This window comes from Acomys minous, assembly GCF_964271855.1.
Source record: "Acomys minous genome assembly, chromosome: 5".
In the NCBI taxonomy this organism is placed as follows: Eukaryota; Metazoa; Chordata; class Mammalia; order Rodentia; family Muridae; genus Acomys; species Acomys minous.
This window is the reverse complement of record NC_140494.1, coordinates 121,928,299-121,949,314: the sequence shown is the minus strand read 5'-3', so window position 1 is coordinate 121,949,314 and position 21,016 is coordinate 121,928,299. Positions and strand designations below refer to the sequence as shown.

Sequence of the window (21,016 nt, the reverse complement as noted above, 5' to 3'; positions counted from 1 at the left end):
CCAGTACAGTTTGGGTGAAGCAATGGTTTCTGCTAAGCCACTGTGCTCTGTGAAATTATAGTCCTTGGACCGAGGTACAAGCCCATGAACCAGTCACCTTCCAAGCTGAAGATCCTGTCCCCAAGGGCATCGACAATGTCCTTCAGGGCAGCCTCATCCGTGACCTTGAAGAAGTGCTTGTCGTCAGGGTCGCTGGCGATGTATTTGATTTCACTTAGAAACGTTTCTGGGTTGATGCCCCTGCGGTTGTAATAGCCCAAGACCTGTCAGAGAACGGGCAAGGACGACAAACCAGGACATAGTACTGACTTCTCCACACGTCCGCAGGTCCCGTGACCCCAAGGACCCCAAGGTGGGCTGCAGCCATGTTCCGTTCTCAAGATGCCACTGGCATTTTGAAACAGATATTCTCTTGGGGCCGGTCTCAGATAAGACCCGTCAGATTAGCTGGGGTTCTGGAATCTGGGAGGGTTGGGGGTACTTTCTATGTTTTTTGAAATTCCCTGGGAAAAGAAGGAAAATACAACGCCACACATTTCTGCATCCATGTGCACAACGTCAAGATGGCTGGCTCAAGAACTCTCCATGCAGCTGGGTGTGGTGGTGTACGCCTTTAACCCCAGCACTTGGGAGGCAGAGGCAGGTGGATTGCTGTGAGTTCGAGGCCAGCCTGGTCTACAAAGTGAGTCCAGGATAGCCAAGGCTACACAGAGAAACCCTGTCTCCAAAAAACCCAACCCAAACCAAAACAACAAACAAACAACTCTCTGTGCAGCTGCTCTTCCTGCCTCAACTTCCCTAGTGCTGGTATTGCAGGTGTGCCCCACCACCCCTGGTTTTATACAGTGCTGGGGATGGAACCCAGGGCCTCCTGCACGCTCAACTTGTTCTTCAGAGAAGGGCACAGCTTGTGCCTTTGCTAGGTAGCAGCTTGCAGCAATCACTGGGGTTGTAAGGGCAGAGCCTCTGATGGTAGCCAGCTACCCCCAGGCAGGGGCAGCACTTACGGCCACAGCGTATCTGGTCACGTTGTCCTTCTCGCTTTGCCGGATCACCTTCTCCAGGTCTGGGCTGTCGTGGGACTCCCCATCCGTGATGACAATCATCACTTTCTTGGCTCCTTTCCTTCCGCCTTTCTGGAAAGCCTCTGAGCTGGAAGCAGACGCAAGGGTGGGTCAGAAGAGGACTGTGGGGATGGGACAGCCTAATGTCCTTCCTCTAGGGTGCAGCCACAGAAGCCACAACTGAGGCTGTAGGCACCCTGTAGGCACCCCAACAGCTCAAGATCTTCCACCGTTTGCTGAGCTGGTCCTTGGGCATACGTGTGCATGTGTATGTGCGAGTGTGTACCAAGTTTGTATGTGTGAATGAACATTTGCATATAGAAGCCAGAGGTTGACACAGGTTGATCATTTTCCATGTTATCTTTTTGAGACAGGGTCACGTGTTGAACATGACGCTCACAGACTCAGCAAGGCTAGCTTGTCAGTAGCTACTAGAATCTGCCTGTCTCCATATCCCAAGCACCGGGACTACAGGTATGCAGCCAGTGCCCTGTGGCTGCTGGAGATCTGAACTCGGTCCTCATGCTGGTGTGGTACTTTACCAGCCGAGCCATTTTCCCACTCTGGATCTCCTGCATTTAAGAAGTGTGAGAGTCCCTTTGGTGCCCCAGCCTTGCTGTTTTGGTAGGCAGGAGGGAGATCCTGGGTGGGCAAACCCTGAGTGGGTTTTCAGTGCCTCAGAAACCCAGCTGCACATTAGAATCTCTTGTTGGGAGGTTTAAACATTTTTTTTGATGCTTGGGTCCTATCCAGACCCATGAGATCAGACACTTGGGGAGTATGGGCTGGTCATCAGCTGCCAATCGTATCTGAAGAGGTAGGGTCACATTCTCTTCTTCAAGAAGACAAGAGCTGAGAGACCACTCTAATTACACCAGAAAACCAAGCCAGATGGCCACGGTTGGGTACTTGGGTCACCAGTCCCCACTGTGCTCTTGTTGATGGCGACATGAGTGTGCTGTCTTGTACGTCCAGCCTAGGTGAACTCCCAGATGGCAGGTGTTCTAGCTGACACCAGACCATAACCAGGTGGGAGGACCCAAGAGAGAACTGAGTAGAGCCCAGCTCACAGTCAGAGTCTTGAGGAATTAACTAGTCACTGCTTGAGAACACCAAAGGATGGGACGGGGCTTTGTGTACAGTAGGACAAGCAAAAATGGCATCTGAGATTGATTTACATACATATATGTATATCTATATGTAAATCTCTCTGTCTCTGTCTCTGTCTCTGTCTCTCTCTGTCTCTCTGTCTCTGTCTCTCTCTGTCTCTCTGTCTCTGTCTCTCTCTGTCTCTCTCTGTCTCTCTCTCTCTGTCTCTCTCTCTCTCTCTGTCTCTCTCTCTCTCTCTGTCTCTCTCTCTCTGTCTCTCTCTGTCTCTCTCTGTCTCTCTCTCTCTCTCTGTCTCTCTCTCTCTCTCTCTCTCTCTCTCACACACACACACACACACACACACACACACACACACACACGCTTTACCGTGCAAATTCAATGCCAAATGCCGTGCGGGTCTCCGTTCCTCCTCTCTGCTCGATGTGGCTGGCAGCTTCCACCACGTCTTTTACAGACTTGTAGTCGTTGAGATGGAACTCATGAACTGCGTCTTCTCCATATTGGACTATCCCCACCTGCAGAGCAGAGCAGAAGGCGGCAGAACCCTGAAGCTCAGGCCTCCACCTGTGAGGGTCCCCTCTGTGAGGAGTCACCCTTCCCAGAGGACACCATGGCCCAAGGGACACAGGCTGCTCAAAACAGATGATTTGATGGGACAAACTGGGGGCGCACAGAGAAAGGGACTTGGTGATGAAAGGGAGGGTCCATTAGGTTAAATGTCTTCCTTAATACGATGGAGAGCGAACACAGACTAGAGGTCTAAACCACCAGGGCCAGGGCTAGGGGGTGGGGGGGAATGGGTCAGTTGGTAAAGGGCTTGCCGTGCAGGTGGAGGGTTCAGATCCCAGAGGCCATGTAAAAGCTGTGTGTGGCGCTATCTGCAGGGGCAGGAACTGGTGGATCCCTGGCGCTCTCTAGCCAGTCAGCCTAGTCAAACCAATGAGCTCCAGGCTCAGTGAGAGACCCAGCCTCAAAAAAAATACAGAGAACAATTGAAGAAGACACCCAACAGCAACCTCTGGCCTACACACACACACACACACACACACACACACACACACACACACACACACACACTTGCATGCTTATATGTACAGATCTACACGAACACATGCACATACATCCCTGCACCCCACTTCCAACCCCGACCTTTATCCCCACATGTCAGAATTTGTTAGGAGCACTGTGTGGGGAGGGCCACATTGCTGCTGGCCAAACTATGTAACAGTGGCTCTCAACCTTTCCAACGTTGCGACCCTTTAATACCCTCATGTTGGGGTGACCCCCCCCAACCACAAGATTATTTTCATTGCTACCTCCTAACTGTAATTTTGTTACTGTTGTGAATGGTAATGCAAACATCTGCTTTTGTTTTTGTTTTTGTCTTTGGGTTTTTCGAGACAGGGTCTTTCTGTGTAACCTTGGCTGTCCTGGACTCGCTTTGTAGACCAGGCTGGCCCTGAACTCACAACAATCCGCCTGCCTCTGCCTCCCAAGTGCTGGGATGAAAGGCGTGCGCCACCACACCTGGCTGGTAATGCAGATATCTGACATGCAGGATATCTGATGTGCAACCACTCTGAAAGAGCCATTTGGCCCCCCAGAGAGTAGAAATCCGCAGGTTGAGAAGCCACTGCTCTATAAGGAAGAGTCTGAGAAGAGGTCTAGTATTTTTAAGGTGGATAATGCTTTATCACTATTGGCTTCGAAATAAACACCAAGTCATAGAGACCAGTATCAGGGACTCCGTGACATGAACTAGTGCTGGGTGGGCTCACCAAGTTTACTGGGCTCAGGAATCCTTTGAATGCTAGGTCCTTACCCCAGTGCACCAAAAGATGGTCTTCTGGTGGGAGGGGGCTTGTCATTGCAAGAGTTCGCTCCCTTTTTAACAGCCCTACTTGTTAGAATTTTCTTATTAAAAAAACCCTTTGTGTGTTTGTGTGTGTCTGTGTGTGTGTGGTGTTTGCTGTATATGCGTGTTATTTGTGGTATATGTATGTGGGGTATGTGGAGTGTGTGTGTGTGTGTGTGTGTGTGTGTGTGTGTGTGTGTGTGTACTGTCGTATATGTGTATGTGTGATATTGGGGAGGGTGGAGGAAACTCTCAGGTGTCATTTTCAGGACTGCCATCACCTCCTTTGAGACAGGGCCTGTCTCTGATCTGGTGCTCCGCCAATTAGGCCACATTTACTGGCCTCTCTCTCCCAGCACTGGGATTACAAACACACTCGGCCAAGCCTGACATTTTTGCATGGATTCATTCTGGAAAATGGGTCACTTCTCTGGCATAGAAAGAATTTTAGAGTCAACAACACCTGCTATTTTGGCACGCCTGTCTCTTGGTCCTGGTCCAGACAGAACACTAGGAAATAGTGCTCCCTCATCCGTCAGTGTTTCACAGCTGCACTGGCAGCTGAGGTCTATTCCAAGTCACTTCTCCTCAGGGGCCCACATGCTTGAGTCTCCCCAGCCTCTCTGCACCCCCTTCTGTGTCCGTTCTTCTTTCCCTGACTTCTGACTCTCTGGCTGGTCATCCTCATAAGTGGCCTCTACCCCTGAAGACACCCTTGCTGTGTCCACCAGAAGTGGGCATCTGAGGCAGCAGGTCCCAGTGCTGGCTGACCTTGCCAGCTCCTACCCTTTGGTGGGAAGATGCTTTCCAGTGCTATAGGGTCACTCAGGCCGTAGCGATTAGGGAATCTTGCTCAGTAGAGGCGAGCCCTGGAGACACTCACCTGGATCTGGCCAGGGCCAATGTAGAACTTCTTCAGGATATTGATGAGGAAGTGTTGAACCTCCACCCATGGGTAGATGCTGTTGGAGCCATCCAGGACAATGACAATGTCCATGTAGGTCTGGCACCCTAGAAGTGGAGATACAGTCAGGGCCATCAAGGAACCAGTGTTCATAAACCTCCAACATTCTTACTCACTTAAAGAGACCTTTCTTTTGTGTTTATATGTTGGCGTGTGTGGGCGAGTATTTGTGTGCATATTGAGGTCAGAGGTCAGCCTTGAGTGTCATTTCTTAGAAGCTGTTCACCTTATTTCTTTTTCTACTGGGTCTCTCCTTGGGGCCTGAAGCTCATCTGTCCTGTCTTGGCTTCCCCAGTGGTGGGATTCTGAGTATCACCATGTCTGGCTTAAAAAAAAAAAAGATTTATTTATTTATTTATTTATTTATTTATTTATTTATTTATTGTGTATACAGTTTTCTGCCTGCTAGTACACCTTTAGGCCAGAAGAGGGCATCATATCACATTATAGATGGCTGTGAGCCACTATGTGGGTGCTGGGAATTGAACTCAGGACCTCTAGAACAGCCGTCTGTGCTCTTAACTGCCGAGCCATCTCTCCAGCCTGCCATGTCTGGCTTTTACGCGGGTCCTGGAGGCTGAGGCTTCAGGCTTGCACGGCAAGCACTTCCCTAGCTGAGCCATGTCCTCAGCCCCAAGTCTCTCATATTCGGAGTGACCTTCCCAAGGCCAGCGAAGAGTGACTGCTGATGCCTGTCATCCTCCGCGTGGAGATCTGTCCTCAGGATAGCCATTTATTGGAGCCACAAGAGCAAGGCAGCTGGGATGTCCCGGTTCTGCATCACAGCTGAAATCACTCCGCTCCCCACCAGAGACTGATGGTTGCCAACTGATCAGTGCTCCCCAGGCCGCTGCCTCTGCTGGAACCGAGACCTTAGGGCAATTTGCTTCACCACCATGGGCCGGTGGCATCTTCCACTAGCAACCTGGATGAGTGGGTTTCATGTTTCACGGAGGAGTCGTCAAGGAAAGAAAGGGGATGTGCACTCTGGCATCAGCCTGTGACTCCTGGCCTTGCCACTCACTGGCTGTGCGACCTAAGGGCAGTCACTCTGCTGCTCCCAGTTTTCTCGATTGTAAGAGTGGCACGGTAGTTAAGAGTTACCATTAAGGGTTAACGAGAAGATGTTTCTAAAGAGCTGAGCTCAGTAAGTCTTAGCTGATCCAATTTTTACTGCCCCTCCCCCCGCCTTTTTTTTTTTTAAAGATAAAATGTCATCTACTCATGTTGCCCAGGCTGGCCTGGAACTAGCTTGTTAGCTGAGGATAACCTTGGAACTCCTGATCCTCCTGCCTCTACTTCCCCAAGGCTGGGATTACAGATGTGTGACACTGTGCCCAGTCTGCTCTCTGTCTCTCTCTGTTTCTGTCTGTCTGTTTCTTTGTCTCTGTCTCTCTTTCTCTCTAGGGGCATAGGTCAACCTGGGGTGTCTTTCCTTTGCAAAAGCCATCAACTTTGTATTTCGAAACAGTCTCAGTCTCTCGCTGACAGGTGAGGCTCACCGATATATTATTTTGATTTCTCTTTTAATTTCTTTCTTTCTTTTTTTTTTTTTTAAAGACAGCTTGTCGGGAGAGGGCTGGAGAAATGGCTTAGTGGTTAAAAGCCCTTGTTGTTGTTGCAGAGGATCCGGGTTCAGTTCCCAGCACATACATATTGGCTTACACCATCTTTAACTCCAGTTCCAGGAGACTCAACGCCCTCTTTGGCCTCTATGGGCGCCAGGCATGTACGTGGTACATGGTACACATACTTGCATGCAGGCAAAACATTCATACACATAGAATAAAAATAACTAAATCTTGCTGGGTGTGGTGGTGTACGCCTTTAATCTGGAGGCAGTGAAAGGTCAAACTCTGCGGGTTTGAGACCAGCCTGGTCTTCATAGTAAGTTCTAGGACAGCTAGGAGTATGTAGAGAGACCTTATCTTTCAAAACCAAAACCAAAACCAAAACCAAAACCAACAACTAAACCCAAACAAACAAAAAATTACTCTGCCAGTTATTCAATCAATCTAATAAATAAATTAAAAAATACTTTGGGAAGAACCTATTTATAGGTCTATAGGCTTTTGACGTGTGCGTGTGTGTGTGTGTGTGTGTGTGTGTGTGTGTGTGTGTGCATGTATAAAACATGGCTGAATGTTCTATTTGGGCAGCCTCCCCCCCCCAGCCTTTTCCAAGCCCCTCTGGGGCCAAGTCCTAAGGGAGTGACACTCTGGGCCATTGGAGGAAGGATCCACCACAGAGGAGGCCAGCTGGCAGCATCTCAGCCAGCAGTAGGCGACAGTGTCAGGGCTGTGGTGTCCCACCCCGTGAGAAACTCCACAAGTGCCCTGACCTTCCCCTGTGTCCTGCAGCTGCCTTTAGGGACACTGTGTGAATGGACCCCATGGCTCCCCACCCTACAGAGGACAGCTCTCTGGCTTGTTTGCCCGTTCCTTCCTCTGTTGAGGGGAGGCTGCCTGAGCCAGAGGTGCTAATCCCCTGCCCTCCATAAACAGGCAACAGCTGCTTGCTGAGGGTGTTTAATCTGGAGGAAACGCTGAGGCTCCAAGCCAAGAAGTCTAGGCTTCTAGCTCCCCACGTTTGCTTGGGAGGGAGGGGGAGGTCTTGTGTCCACGAGGCTCTGGGCAAGCTGCCCAGGACAGATGACTTGGTGTAACCATCACACCCAGGTTATTTCTGTTCTCCTCGGCTCTCCACTCAATGGGCTTTCTCCATTCCAGGATGTCAAGGAACACCATTCACACTATAGTCTAAATGAATGCTGCCCCAGCCTGGCCTGTTGTACATGGTGGCTCGGCAACCTTCCCCATGCTCGGGATTCTACGGGGAACCTACGCGGACATCTGGACGGTTTTCACATTTAGAGTGAACTTGTTATCAACTGTCACGCTGTGGGGGAGGGGCAGCCTGGAACGAGGACCTCATACAGGGAACCAGCTGGAAGTGACTCCTCTCAGATCATCCCAGAGGGTGGAAGCAGTCACAGAATCTACATGCAAGCTCTCTAGGCACACAGTAGTGGTGAGCAGAGTCCTAACCCTCCTTCCTGGACTGCTCCGTGCAGGCGGAGACTTCAGGCTGGAAGGTACTCGAAGGTACTCACTCTGAAGTGCTGGAGCCACCGTCTTGGAGAACTTGAAGTTGGAGTTGACTCTTGAACACATGCCGGTGGTGTAGTAGGAGCTTCCGCACTCGTGAGACCAGAGAGGGCTGCAGGCCTGTGAACCGGCACAGCACAGGAGCCCAGTCACAGGGCTTCAGACAGGGCCAAGCCCCGCCCCCACCCCCCAGGACTCAGGGCCGACTTCTTTATATGAGCGCAGGCATTGCTAGCATGGGAAGTCTCTGAGTCTGACTGAACTCTCTCTTGCCGCAGTGCCCTTGGCTTCAGGTGTAGTGGGGAGCGGTAGAACCCGGATCTCTGTCCCCTTCTCCATCCTCTGATCTGGGATGGTGGCTCTTCCTCCCTCTACTTGTCCACTCCACAGACCCCCGTGGGACCCAAGGAAGCCTTTCATTTGTAGGAGTGGCCCTTCCAAGAGTCGCTAGGCTGGCTCTTGTCTACAAAGGCCCTCACTGGGCAAATCTCTAGGCTTTACTAGGAGAAGAAGAAAAAGAATGCTTCCGCTGTGTGAAATTTGCTGCCAAAGCCACTGTGTCAGGCCTTTGGCTAAGAGCCAAAGATGACTTTCTCTGGGAGGCAAGGCCACCGAGAAGGGAGCCCAGCTTCTGTGCTACTCCCCAGGTATAGACGCAAGACGCCTCAATCCTTTTACCATCCTGGTCTATCCACTGAAATGAAGGGCGGGGCCGACAGAAAGACCCACCCCCTTGCAGGACGGGTCCCTATTGGTTTGTAGGGATCGGCCAACAGGAGGGTAGGAGGGACATGCATGCAGAGGATGCGCAGAAGCGCGTGTGTGGGGGACTGTTTGGCTGGGCCTCTCCACAGCCTGTGCAGTGGGTCTGTGCAGGCAGGCAGGCCGGCTGGGGACGGCTGTGGGGCTGATCCTCTTACCAGGAAGCTGTTGTCCTTGGGGTTGGTGGCAAGGCTCAGGCCGAGGCGCATGTTGTCCTTCCTCTCAGACACATTGGACAGAGTGACCCTGCCTGGAGCAGAGGGGAGATGCTCAACCTACACCCCCCTTTGGTTCGGTCTGCCCAGAGCGTGCTGCGAGCGGGTCACTTGAGGTGAGCCCACACCTGCTCGCTCGCCTGGGAGGGCAACACGGATCTTCCTTAGCCTCGTCCCCATCTATACCTTCCTCACAGCTTTCTGGGAGACGAGCACACTGAAGGCCACAGAGTGTGAGTAACTGTACAAGGTCACACAACAAGCCCACAGCACAGCCTTCACCTTGTCTGGAGCTCTACCTTCTCCAGGCAGCTGACTACACCCTGGCCATACCACGGCAGGCACCCAGAGGTGGCTTTCTCTGTGCAGGGACCCTACCCACACCTCCCAGTGACACTTTACCATCTGAGGGTCAGCCATCTAACACCCCTTTTCTACCCACCTGCCCACCTGCCATGTGCTGAGGGTCCCTCATAGGGAGCCTGTGCAGCTGGCGGCCTCAGCCAGCTGTGGTGGGGCCAGGTGATTCTGTGGCAGGTCCGAAACCATGGGGCAATGGCATCTAATGAGAGTTTTCTAGGTTATCTTTTCAGGACGCTGAAGGGATGGAAAAGAGCTTGGATTCCCCAGAAGCAAAGTGTATGTGCATGCACATGGATGGATGTGTGCGTGTGCTCATGTGTGTATGTGTGTACTTGTATATGTGTGTATTTGTGTATGTGTGTGTATGTGTGTGTGTATGCGCGCGCGCGCGCATACACACTGACTTAGGAGGCAAGGAGTGGAAAGGCTGGAGCGTGTCTGTTCTGAGCTGCTGTAGACCCGTGTCCCCTGCTGTGGACTTTGGGAGTCTGCAGCTCCAGAGTCTGCCTTGTTCTGTGTTGGAGACTGATGTGTAGAGAGCAGCCTGGTTTCCAGAGGACTGGTCAGCAAGGCTGGGGGCAGGCCAGGGCCAGAACAATGGAGGTGACCACGACAGCTATGCTGCCACAACAGCCTGCACTGGGGGTGGAGGCCGGGGAGCTGTTAGCTCCTTTCTTCCCTCCTGCTTCTCTGAGGTGTTTTGTTTATTCTTGTGTTGCTTCTCTCTGGTGTTTTGTTTGTTTGATTGCTTTTTGTTTGTTTGTTTGTTTGTTTTTGGATAGGGTCTCATGTAGCCCAGGTTGTCCTAGAAATCACTGTGTAGCCAAGGATGGCCCTGCACTTCTGATCTTTCTGCTTCTGTCTCACAAGTGCTAGGGTTACAGATGCATTGGCTCAGCTGTTAGGTGCTGGGTGTGGAAGCCAGGGTTTGTGCACGCTAGGCAAGCATGCTGCAAATGAAGCTACATTCCCACCCGCTGGCTACTCAGTGACCTCTAAGAGTGCAGAGCAGACGTAGAATAGACTCTGCGCCTTTACTTTACACCTGAAAATCTGGGCCTCAGAGAGAAATGGGAATTTCCCAAGGACACACAGTGGGGACTGCACAGCTGTGAGGAAGGCTCCCCTGGGCCTGCTTTGTTAGCCTGCGCCTCAGGGAGGGGACATTGGGAGACTTAAGCCACCAACCAGACTCCTTTCCTGTGCTCTCGCTGAAGCGCAGGCAGTGCTGGGTTTTGATTCTTCACCCATGTGGTTCATGTAGCATCTGGCATCGTATGACAGACACTGGTGGCACCAGTGACAACTTTGGGATTTCTTTTGGATGCTGGCCTCTCTCTCCATCTACTTATCTCTAGAACTACAGCCATTTCCTCTTGTGGGCGGGCTGCCCTCCCTGGTCCCTCCTCCTTGGATCCTCCTGTGAGTTTCTAGGGCAGCACATCCTGCTGGGGAGGAGAAAAAGGCCTGGGAAGGCCAGTCTTCCAGGAAAGGCCCAAGAATTGTGGCTCTGTGGCCCATGTAGGATTTTTCTCCTTATTGTGGGCAGAGGCAAACCACTGTCTCTTTGCCTTTTAGGAGAAGATGGAAGTGTTTAATGGAGTGGTGTGTGTGTGCGCGTGTGCATGTGTGCGTGTGTGTGTGTGTGTGTGTGTGTGTGTGTGTGTGTGTGTGTGTGTGTGTCCCCAGCATCTCTCCTGGTCTCTGCTCTAGTACAGGCTGGAGAAAACTTCCATGAGGAGAAGCCTCCATGTGGACACATCACTGCACAGTGGTTGCAGGGCGGCCATGCTGAGCGGTTTGGATCCTAGCGTGCTGCTTATAGCCAGGTGGTCCTGGGCGTGTCCTCTTGTGTCCTCATGCTGTCACTGCCTTGTCTGTTGGATGGTCCAAACTCACTCTTGAAGGATGGGGATCGAATCGGCAGAAACGCCTAGCTCCATGGACGCTGCTGACAATACATAGGTCTAGCTGCTGTTGCTCCTGTTTCAAGATCAGGAACATGAGCTCATCTGTTCTGAGGCCAGAAAGCCCTGAGCACATGGGCAGTGGATGAGTTAGGAATAGCGTGGGACACTGGAGGGCTGGCTTTAAATCCAGACTAGTGCCTGAGGAGTGACAAGCTGTGTGACTGAGGGAAAGTTGCCTCATCTCTCAGGCCTCAGGTTCTCTGTCTGTCCATCTGTCTCTGCTTTTGTCTGTCTGTCTCTTTTTTTTAATGTATGTGTCTGTATGGAGGTCAGTCTTCCCTCACACACTGCCTGTCTTTCTGAGACAGGGCTTCTCATTGGCTGGACCTTGTTAGGTATGCTAGGCTGGCTAGCCAGCAAGCCCTAACAATATGCCCACCTCAGCCTCCCTGTCACTGGGATTACAAATGTGTACCACTGTGCCTGGCGTTTTGTTTTGTTTTGTTTTGTTTTAACCTGGATTTTAGATTTGAACTTGATTCCTCAAGCTTGCAAGGTAAGCACTCGGCTGACTGAGGCACCTCCTCAGCTTAGCTTCCTTGCTTGCAGTGTGAGCACAGCGATGCACCCACAGGACAGCTAGGAAGAGGCAGGCGGCTGCATATGTAGAGTCTGCTCTGCATGTAACAAGGGCTGAGATGACCCGAGTGACTAAGAGTACAGGTGTGTCCCAAGCCCTGCTCTGTACCTGAGTGGCGGCTAAGTAGAGCCCCAGTGGCTGCTTACCCAGGTTGAGCTTGGTGCAGTTGCCCTGGGTTACCGGGCACTTGTATATATCTCCTGTCTTCTGATGGCCATTGGTTTCCAGGGGGGCACCCACAACCAACCTGTAAAGAGAAAGAGGAGGAGCCAAGTGGCTGGGGAGGCTGGCCTCGGTGGCAGAGGAGGTGGAGAGGAAGGAGTTCCCGATGAGGGAAGCTGGGATTTCAGCGGCAAGTTGGGGGGAGTTGGTGCCAGGTGTGGGGATACGGAGGTGAAGACCTGTAAGCATTGTTGCCATGGAGGGGTGGTCCATGGGAGAAGCTGAGGGAGTGACCCCAGCACTGGGGTGGGGTGGTAGAGACGAGTGACTCTCTGGGGCTCAGGGACTAGACAGTCTAGCCTAATTGGCAAGCTCCAAGCCAGCGAGAGACTGCCTCCAAAAACCAATGTAGATGGTTCCTGGGAAAAGCACCAGGGTTGATCTCTGGCCTCTACACATATGCATGAGTGCTTGAGCACCCATACATAGGAGTACACACACACACACACACACACACACACACACACACACACACACACACACACACACACACCCCACAGTGAAGCTGCCAGATTCTGAGAGCCGCAGAATAGACAGGAATGGTATAGGTGATACAGGAGCTATCCAGACCCTGCACACCACACTGCTTCTGGGGCTCTGACTGCACAGGACAGCAGCGGCTCCTCGTGGCCAGACGCTCCACCTCTGGGCTGCCAGGAAAAGATGCCAGGCTGAAGTGGGGCTTGACAGAACTTTGTTAGAAAGGAAATGTCTGTGAAACAAGAGTCGAGCTTTCTCTCCAGGGAGCCGGATAATGACAGGCTCTAAAAATAGCCCCTTATTAGGTGTGCCTGTGCCTGACTGGCAGGGGTTAATTGGGCTTATAAAATCTGTTTGTCTAGACGACTTTTGGCTACTTAATTCTGGGACAGATTGCATAGGCAACGCTGCTGCATTCTCTCAGAGACGGGGAGGAGGGGGAGGGCTTTCTAGACTGAGTGCCGCAATTTCAAGGAGGACCCGCCATAGCATGCTCTAGATTAGGACAGCCACTGCCATCTTCTGGAACAGCCGTATCCATGTGTTTTCTAGAACTCACTCCCAGCCTGCTTCAGGTGGGCTCCTCACCACACTCCCCACTTCCAAGTGGGACACTGAGGTCCAGGGGTACTTGGAGGATCCTGGTAATGGACGGGAACTTAGTTGATGGGACCCAGAGCAGGGTCCCCATCCTGGCCCTGTTACCAGCTTGCTGCTTGGTCTGGAGAAATTTAACCAACCAAACCTTGGTTTTCCTGCCTGTGAAATGGGGTCAACTGCTGCCTCACTGCCGACCTCTCACTGTCTCACCACTGCTAAGAGACACTGAGACAGAGAAGGGGGCCTGTACTTGGGTAAGCTGTGCATCAAGACTGGTGGCCCCTGGCGGCTGGTCATGCATGCATCCTGGCACCGGCGAAGATGGAATAACATGTAAATTCACTAAGTCCTCAAGGCCAAAGAGATCTATAGCAAGTCTGTCTGGCTTTGTGCTTCTCAAAGACCAAGAGTGGCCCCTGTACCCCATCTCTACTCTCCCAGATCTCATTTCTCTGGGGGTTCTCAGCACTTTCTGGGGAGCAGGCAAGGTTTACCATCCCCATAATACAGATGCAGAATGAGAGGCCCTGAGAGGGAAGCTGCCTGGGAGTCAGTTCGTGGTAGGGTTGGGACTGGAGGGCTCACGGGACAGCTTCCTCTGCGCTGCCCCAAGTGTCTTGCCAAAGAGGGAGACTGGGCTACCTCCTCTCGCCCTGGAGTCTGGGCATGACGTGTGCCTGGTAGGGTTGAGGTTTAGAGGGAATGATTCAAGCTTGCTTTAAGGGGCTAACTGCTGAAGCTTTGAGAAAAAGTCCACGTCATCGCCCAGAACAGCCAAATTGCTCCTGGGGTCTGGCAGCCCCACCACCCCCTGTGGCCTCAACTTTATATAGCCACACGCAACCTCGGAGCCCGAGGGGCTGTTTGTGCTAGATACTCAATATCTTCTGGTATGGGCATCAGACAGCACGGGAAACCAAAAGGTTGTGGCAAGCATGCACCTCCCATGGCTGAGGGCTGTGCGTCACCAGCTGTGGGCACCCAGCATTCTTCCTAGGGAAGTGATGGCAGGAGAGCTTTAGCTGCAGTGGGGCTGGTGGCGAGCACTGTAGCTGTGGGCCTGTGGGATCCCTTTCCTCTGGTGGCCACCTTATAAGGAGGGCTATGCCAACAGCCTGGGTTCCTGGGTTCCCAGCAGGACATGGGTAAAGGTTTTTTTTTTTGTTGTTGTTGGTTGTGTGTGTGTGTGTGTGTGTGTGTGTGTGTGTGTTTGGCCTGTAGGCTTCCCTCCTGACATCTCGCCTCATAGCCTCTCTCTCTCTTGCAAGACTCCACAGGATGCTTTCGGACACCTGTTTAGCTCAGGCTGTGGATGTAGCTTACTCGTCAAGAGCACTTGCCTCTGGAGCAGGAGACCTGACTGTGCTTCTTAGAACCCCCGCATGGTGGTGTGTGTTTGTAACCCAGGTACTTGGAAGGCCGAGACAGTTGGATGGATCCCTGGGGGCTCAGCCCAACCTCTTTTCGGTTGTTTGGCAAACTCCAGGCCCAGTGAGAGACCCTGCCTTAAAGAAAACAGGATGGATGGTGGCTGAGGAACAAAAGCTGAAGTTTTCCTCTGGCTTCCACATGCATATATGTGTGCCTGCATACATGCACATATGCATACCCTCCACCATGTTACTGTACTATGAAAAACATATCAGCGAGGAGCAGAATCCTGGTCCAGCTCAGGTGGGGGATAGACTATTAACATCATATACATTATTTCTTGCTTTAAAACAATTACCCACCCCCCTCTGTGTATGTGTATGTATGTACGTTTACACATACACATGCCATGGTGCACATGTGGAGGTCAGAGCACAGTTTGCAGGAGTTGCTTTTCTCCTTCCATCATGTGGGTCCGAGGGATCAAACTCAAGTAGTCGGGTTGTGTGGCAAGCGCCTGTACCTTCTGAGCCACCCCGCCTGCTCTCCTCTGTTGTTTAACGGAACACCTGGAACTGTCCCCCAGCTAGTGTCAGGAGAACAGAAAGCCTTTTGTCTTATGTATGTCCTGTTTGCAAACAACCCCTTGAGAGAGAACCCTGCACTCCAGATGTTTCTGGGTACCTGGTAATGGGTGTTGAGACTACACGAGCTGGAAGGAAACTTCCCCGACAGTCTTGGAAGAGGCACCCAGAACCCAGAGCAAGGATGGACTGAGTGCCAGGGACAAGGACAGGCAGAGTCAAAGCTATATTAACTTTGTCCTGCCTCTGGGCTTCACCCAAGTCGTGGAGGGTAGAAAGCTGGCAGGCACGGGCCGGGACCTAAACCCAGCCAGGAGTTTTATTGCCTGTGTCTGCCAAGGCAGGTGTGAGCAGCTCAGCTCCCACACAGATGGTGGACCCAGAGCCTGTGAGCACAAACGGCTGCTGGATCTCTAAGAAAGCAGAAGAGAAATTCCAGTAGAGGGGCCAGCCTCTGCTGGAGACCCCAAGTCTAGAGGCTGGTAGGGACTGAGTAAGAAGGGTAGACTGTAGGCTGAGATCCTGTACATTTGCAGGGCTTGCCCCTTCTATCCCAGGAACCTCAGTAACAATCAGTGACGGCCCAGTCAATGGCCCAGTCAACTTTAAGGAGTCATGTGTACGCGGTGTACGGACACATGGTTTTGGTTACGAAATCAGTTTGTACACATTGGAAGTCTGTCTGGGGGCAGTTTGAGAGCTGGGACTTCAGGTTCAGGGGTCCCTTCCGCACTGTGAAGACTTTAGCAGCTCAGAGTGTGGACAGGGCTGCCCTCCGTAACGCCAGTGGGCTCACTTCTCCATGACGCCCTGGCTTCTCTCCTCTCTGCATCCATCCTTTCGTCATTTGGATCTTTTGGTCCTTTCTCCACTGCCTCGGACCTCAAAGCCACACCTGGCCCATCCGTCCATTTCTTGCCTTTGCTTTGCCTTTCTGACATCAGATAAAAGTGTGTATGAGAGCGTACCCATCTAGGGAATGAAAGGGAGTCCTCCCTCCCTCCCTCCCTCCCCCCCCCCCCTCTCTCTGCTTTCATGGAAAATGTAACCGCCTCCATCCAGTGTGAGCCTGGTGGCTAATGTGTTCAAGATGGAGTGGGGGAAGTGCTGAGCACAGCAAGCAGAGAGCCTGTGGCATGGGAGGGCTCAGGGCTGTGTGTGTGTGTGTGTGTGTGTACGTGCGTGTGCAGGCAGAGCCTACCCTGGGCCACCAGAAGAGCTAAGTCAGCACTGTAGTTCTCCTGGGGCCAGCAGCAGGGGTTTATGCCCACCTTGGCCCAGCCACCTGGCAAAGCCTGGACTCCTAGCAGCTGGGGAAATGAATAAGGCCACTCTGCCAGCGCGTCCCTTACTCTCCCTGACTCCATAAAACTCTCGGGAGAGATCAGAATCCTCTGCGTGGGTCTTAAACAAACACATCTATTGTGGGGATTAATGTTATGTGTCAATGTGACTGGCAGGGAGAGCCTAGATATTCGGCCACACACTATCCAGGCGTCCCTGTGAGGGTGTCCTTGTACATGATAAACAACCAGACCTGTAGGCTGAGTGGATCTGTAGTCTAGTGGAGCAGACTGTCTTCTATGACGCGGGTGGGTTTTGTTCGATCTGTCAAAGGCCTGATAAGACTGAGAGACTGGCCCCCAACTGGCTGTACCTTCCTGCTGGACTGCCTTTGAACTTGGACACCGGATGCCTCTGTCCTCAGGTGTGAGCAGAGAGATCAGCTTTCTTTGGCTCTTGGGTTTGTGAGATTGGAATGCTGCCATGTGCTCCGCTGGTCTCTAGTTTGCTAGAAGACAGAGGTCAACTTCGAGGTGCCATTCACTTTTTTTTTTTGGGACAGGGTCTCCCTTTGGGACCTGGAGCTTGCCGATTAGGCTAGGCTGGCTGGAACCCCTGATAGCTACCTATCTCTGACTCCACTGTGCTGCAATTGCAAACACGAAACACATGCCAGTTTGCCAGGGTGTGGACAGAGGGTGTGTGGCAGTGGAGAAGGAGAGGAGAAGGAACAGTGTCATCTGAGGCCAAACGGCCTTGTTACTGCTCTCTCAGCCTCCCCGGGAGCATCAGGTATGGATGGAGAATAAGGTCCAGCCCAGTTCTTCATGGTGCTTAAGCACTGTTATATTTTCATATTGGTGGTACATCTGCTGATAGATGCTCAAGGAATTTTTTTTTAATTGTACAAGCTGTTGTCATTAATAATCAATGCAGGATCTCTGATGCCCCAGTAGAATGGGTAGACATGACACCAGTGGGTATGATGTCATTCTGAGGGCTGGCTATGGAAGGTGGCCTTTTGCATCTTGGTGTCCAGTCTTAACACCTGCACCTTCCTTTCCGATGACCTCCCAGTCTGTGAGTTTACCTCTGCCCACCATTTTCTTCCTCAACCCACAGAAGCACTTAGGACGGAAGAGGGGATGAATGAGGGGACGCAGCTGCAAGGAAGGTTCTCGACCCAGTTGAAGGGGAGTGAGACCCGGGGCTGCTGGGCGCCTGCTTTGTGCCACGAGCAAGGGCGTGAGCCTTTCAGCACCTCTCTGGCTCACACCCGTGCTGGGCACGCATCTGTTGCTCAGCATGCCACACTCGGCTCTGCGAGTGTAGTCTCCCACCGGAAGCCCTCTGACTGTCCTCACTCCATCCACTCCCAACCAGCCTTCCTCAGAAAGCCTTCCCTGATCTCTGGGCCGTAATTCCCATGATGCTTTGCTCATGTCTCATGAGCACCTTCTCTTTCCTTCAGATAACTGGCCTCCCTCCAGGAAGCAGAGCCTTCCATCCACTTTTAAACCAGAGTTGGTCAAGGTACTTTGAGCAGTCTAAGCTTGGTAACTTCTGAATAGGTGGATGGGCAGATGGAGGAGGCACTCACACTGTCATGCTGAGCTGAGTCCTCTTTGCTTCTTGGGATAAAGCTTCCTGATGAATGTGGTTTTACACACAAACTCCGGTCCCTGAGCATCCTTTGTGTGCCTCAGGTCTTGTTCTCCCCCACGGGAAGGCTGAGCACCACATGTAAAAACCCTTCCTTCTCTCTCCAGAAGGCTTGATAAGCTCTGGCTTATTTGTCCAAGCCACACTTGGAGACTTTTTTTTCCCTTTCCATTCTGTAACTAATCTTTTCCTTTGAAATGAAACCTGAGCATCGTGGTCGTTTAGACAGATGTTTCTCAGTGGGACGTGCGGCTTGTCTGCCGGCTGGCTCCCCAGCCACTGCCTGGCTGTGGGGAAGGGCCCTCTGAAGTTCCTGCTGCCTTCCATGCAGGTGACGACTGTTTAGATGGGTGCACAGTGCACTCCAACAGCCCTTTTCAGGGTGTCCCTGGCCAGGGAGAACGGGGAGGGGGGGCAGGTCACAAGTGTCAGGACCTCCTCCAGCTACACATGTGGCAGAGAGGGAGGCACTTGGGACACTGATTGTCCCTGGTGGGATTTGTAGGGAGAAGGAAAGACATGCTATTGTTCCTGGGACCAGTAGGGTGCTTGTGGTTAATGGTGGTCTATCCCATTTGGGCTAAACAACCTGAGGAGAATCTTTCTCCTGGTCTGCACCCCTCATCTGTGAAATGGTGAACTTGGATAGGCTTCAGGTCCTGTGTGCAGGGTACTGTGAGACTGAACAGAGGAGAATGCAGGGTCATGCAGCAACAGGACCTAGGCAGAGGCACAGAGGGACAGCTCCTGTTTGGCCATTAGATAATTCATCCCGAATAGTGTCGCTTAGGGATGGAGGTCTGGGTCCACGGGGAAGAGTGATGTGACTCCCAGGTCAAGCTGCAAGTGCCTATCTGTGTGACTTCTACCATGTGTCTCCCAGTAAAGGCTGTGCCAGGATGGGCCAGAGAGACAGACATCCCTGCCTTCCTCAGAGCCGAGGCACGCATAGCGATGCTTCCTGACGCTTCTCACCTGGCCTCACTGACAGTCCTACCCACCCCTTTTCCCTTCACGAGTCCAAAATACTCTAGCCAAAGCCCGTCTTCATATCTGGTCACACCAACAACAAACTCTAGGTGTTTTAATCAAGATTATGGTTTTGTGTTTGGTCTCATTTATAGCTATCTATCCTTTGCATACATGTACTGACAGGTGCCACACTGTCCTGACTGGGGCTGTCCCAGCCTGCTTTTGGTGGTGGTGGGGTCCTGGGGGAGTTAAAGGCTGTATTCCTACCATTAGTCATGTACTTGGACTCAGCATTAAAGGCACCCTACCAGGGTTATCTCAGTCTCTCATACCACAGACCTATCCTCCGGGGTCTCTGGAGCCCCTAGACTCATCTTGGGATGGTTACAAGTGGAAATCTCAGGCACACACCTCCCCTAACCCCTGGTAATTCGCTGAGAAACCCAAGTGTTGGTCCACTTCAGCAGGTGATTGTGCTCTGCAGGGCTCAGGGAGCCCTTGGCCTGTATTAACTGGTACTCACCAGGCTTGGAAATATTGAATCAGGGCATAAAGGGCAGAAGTTATTAACATGGTGGGGGGGCACCCAGGGGTGGAGCATTGGCATAACATAAGCAAGCCCCAGAGTTCATGTCCTGCACTGTCCCGATCTCAAAATTAGCCAAAAACAAGGGCATGAGTTCATCTGTTTTCACCTAAGTGCAGCATGCCAACTGATTGGGCTGCTGGAGCTCCCTTCCATCCATCCTCAAAGCTCTCCATAGAAAGAGGCCATAGAAATTGGCTGTACAAACAGCTCTTATGTGGGAATTTATGCTAAGGGCTTCCCCTGGGGTTCACTTAATTCTCACAAAATCCCATGACAGCATCTCTCTCTCTCTCTCTCTCTCTCTCTCTCTCTCTCTCTCCCTCCTTCCCTCTCTCTTTCCACTGAAGTTTCATGCAGTTCAGGCTGACTTTGAACTGCCTGCGTGGCGGAAGCTGACCTTGAACTCAGTCCTCCTGTCTCAACCTCCAAGTGCTGGAATTACAGGCACACGCCACCACAGCCAGCCTTTGTGGTTCTAGGGATGAGACCCAGGGCTTCCTGTGTGCGAGGCAAACTCTCTATCCCCTAAGCTTCACCCCTCGTTCACAATAACCTCGTGGAAGAGAGAGACAGTGCTCCTATTTTGAAGTTTCCTAGGTCTCCTCCATCTCTCCTGGTCCTACCTTGGGAGGCAGAGGGGATACAGGACAGCTGCCAGCCCAGTGCAGGGGCCGCCAGCTGTGAGGTGTCCTTCAAAATGCTTTCTGTCTGCCTCAAAGGCCAGGTTCTCTTCATTTTCTCCCTCAGGATCACGATGAATCAATATTCTCTTTTTTAAAAAATCATTTAGTTTATGTATAGGAGTGTGTTTGCTTGCATGTGTGTCTTAGCGCTTGAGCGCTTTGTGCCCATGGAGGCCAGAAAAGGGTGTTGGACTCCCTGGGACTGGAGTTATAGATGACTGTGAGCTGCCATGTGGGTGCTAGAAATCAAACCCCGACTTTCTACAAGAACACGTGCTGTTAAATGCTGAGCAATCTTTCCAGAACCCGCCCCATCCCCAAAGTGGTCATTCTTACAGACCTGTTCTTATTTCGAGGCACTCTAAAGAAACAAAAAGGCTGTACACTTAGGAGCCACTGTAAACTCTGTCATTACATGTTTGAAAACGCCCACACACTGCATTGAGAGTCTGTGAGCTGAGAAGGGTTAGAGGACAAGGAAGAAGGGAGCTGCAGTCGTAGGCTGTGCTGTCTGGAGAGGGCCAGGCTGCTGCTCCCCCCTTACCTCCCAGCTCGCCTGGCTTCACAAGGGCTGTCCTT

The 21,016-nt window shown here is 52.0% G+C and overlaps 1 protein-coding gene across 1 annotated transcript in view; it reads right to left on the bottom strand.

Moving 5' to 3' along the window:
- Nucleotides 1-21,016, bottom strand: part of ITGA11 (integrin subunit alpha 11) — a 94,446-nt gene that overhangs the window by 40,292 nt on the left and 33,138 nt on the right. The window contains exons 3-9 of the mRNA XM_084781158.1: nucleotides 12,137-12,237; nucleotides 9,021-9,112; nucleotides 8,106-8,220; nucleotides 4,913-5,040; nucleotides 2,541-2,689; nucleotides 1,008-1,152; nucleotides 98-263 (exon numbers count right to left, since the gene is read on the bottom strand). Coding sequence (XP_084637284.1) covers nucleotides 98-263; nucleotides 1,008-1,152; nucleotides 2,541-2,689; nucleotides 4,913-5,040; nucleotides 8,106-8,220; nucleotides 9,021-9,112; nucleotides 12,137-12,237 — 896 coding nt within the window. The remainder of the gene's footprint in view (nucleotides 1-97; nucleotides 264-1,007; nucleotides 1,153-2,540; nucleotides 2,690-4,912; nucleotides 5,041-8,105; nucleotides 8,221-9,020; nucleotides 9,113-12,136; nucleotides 12,238-21,016) is intronic.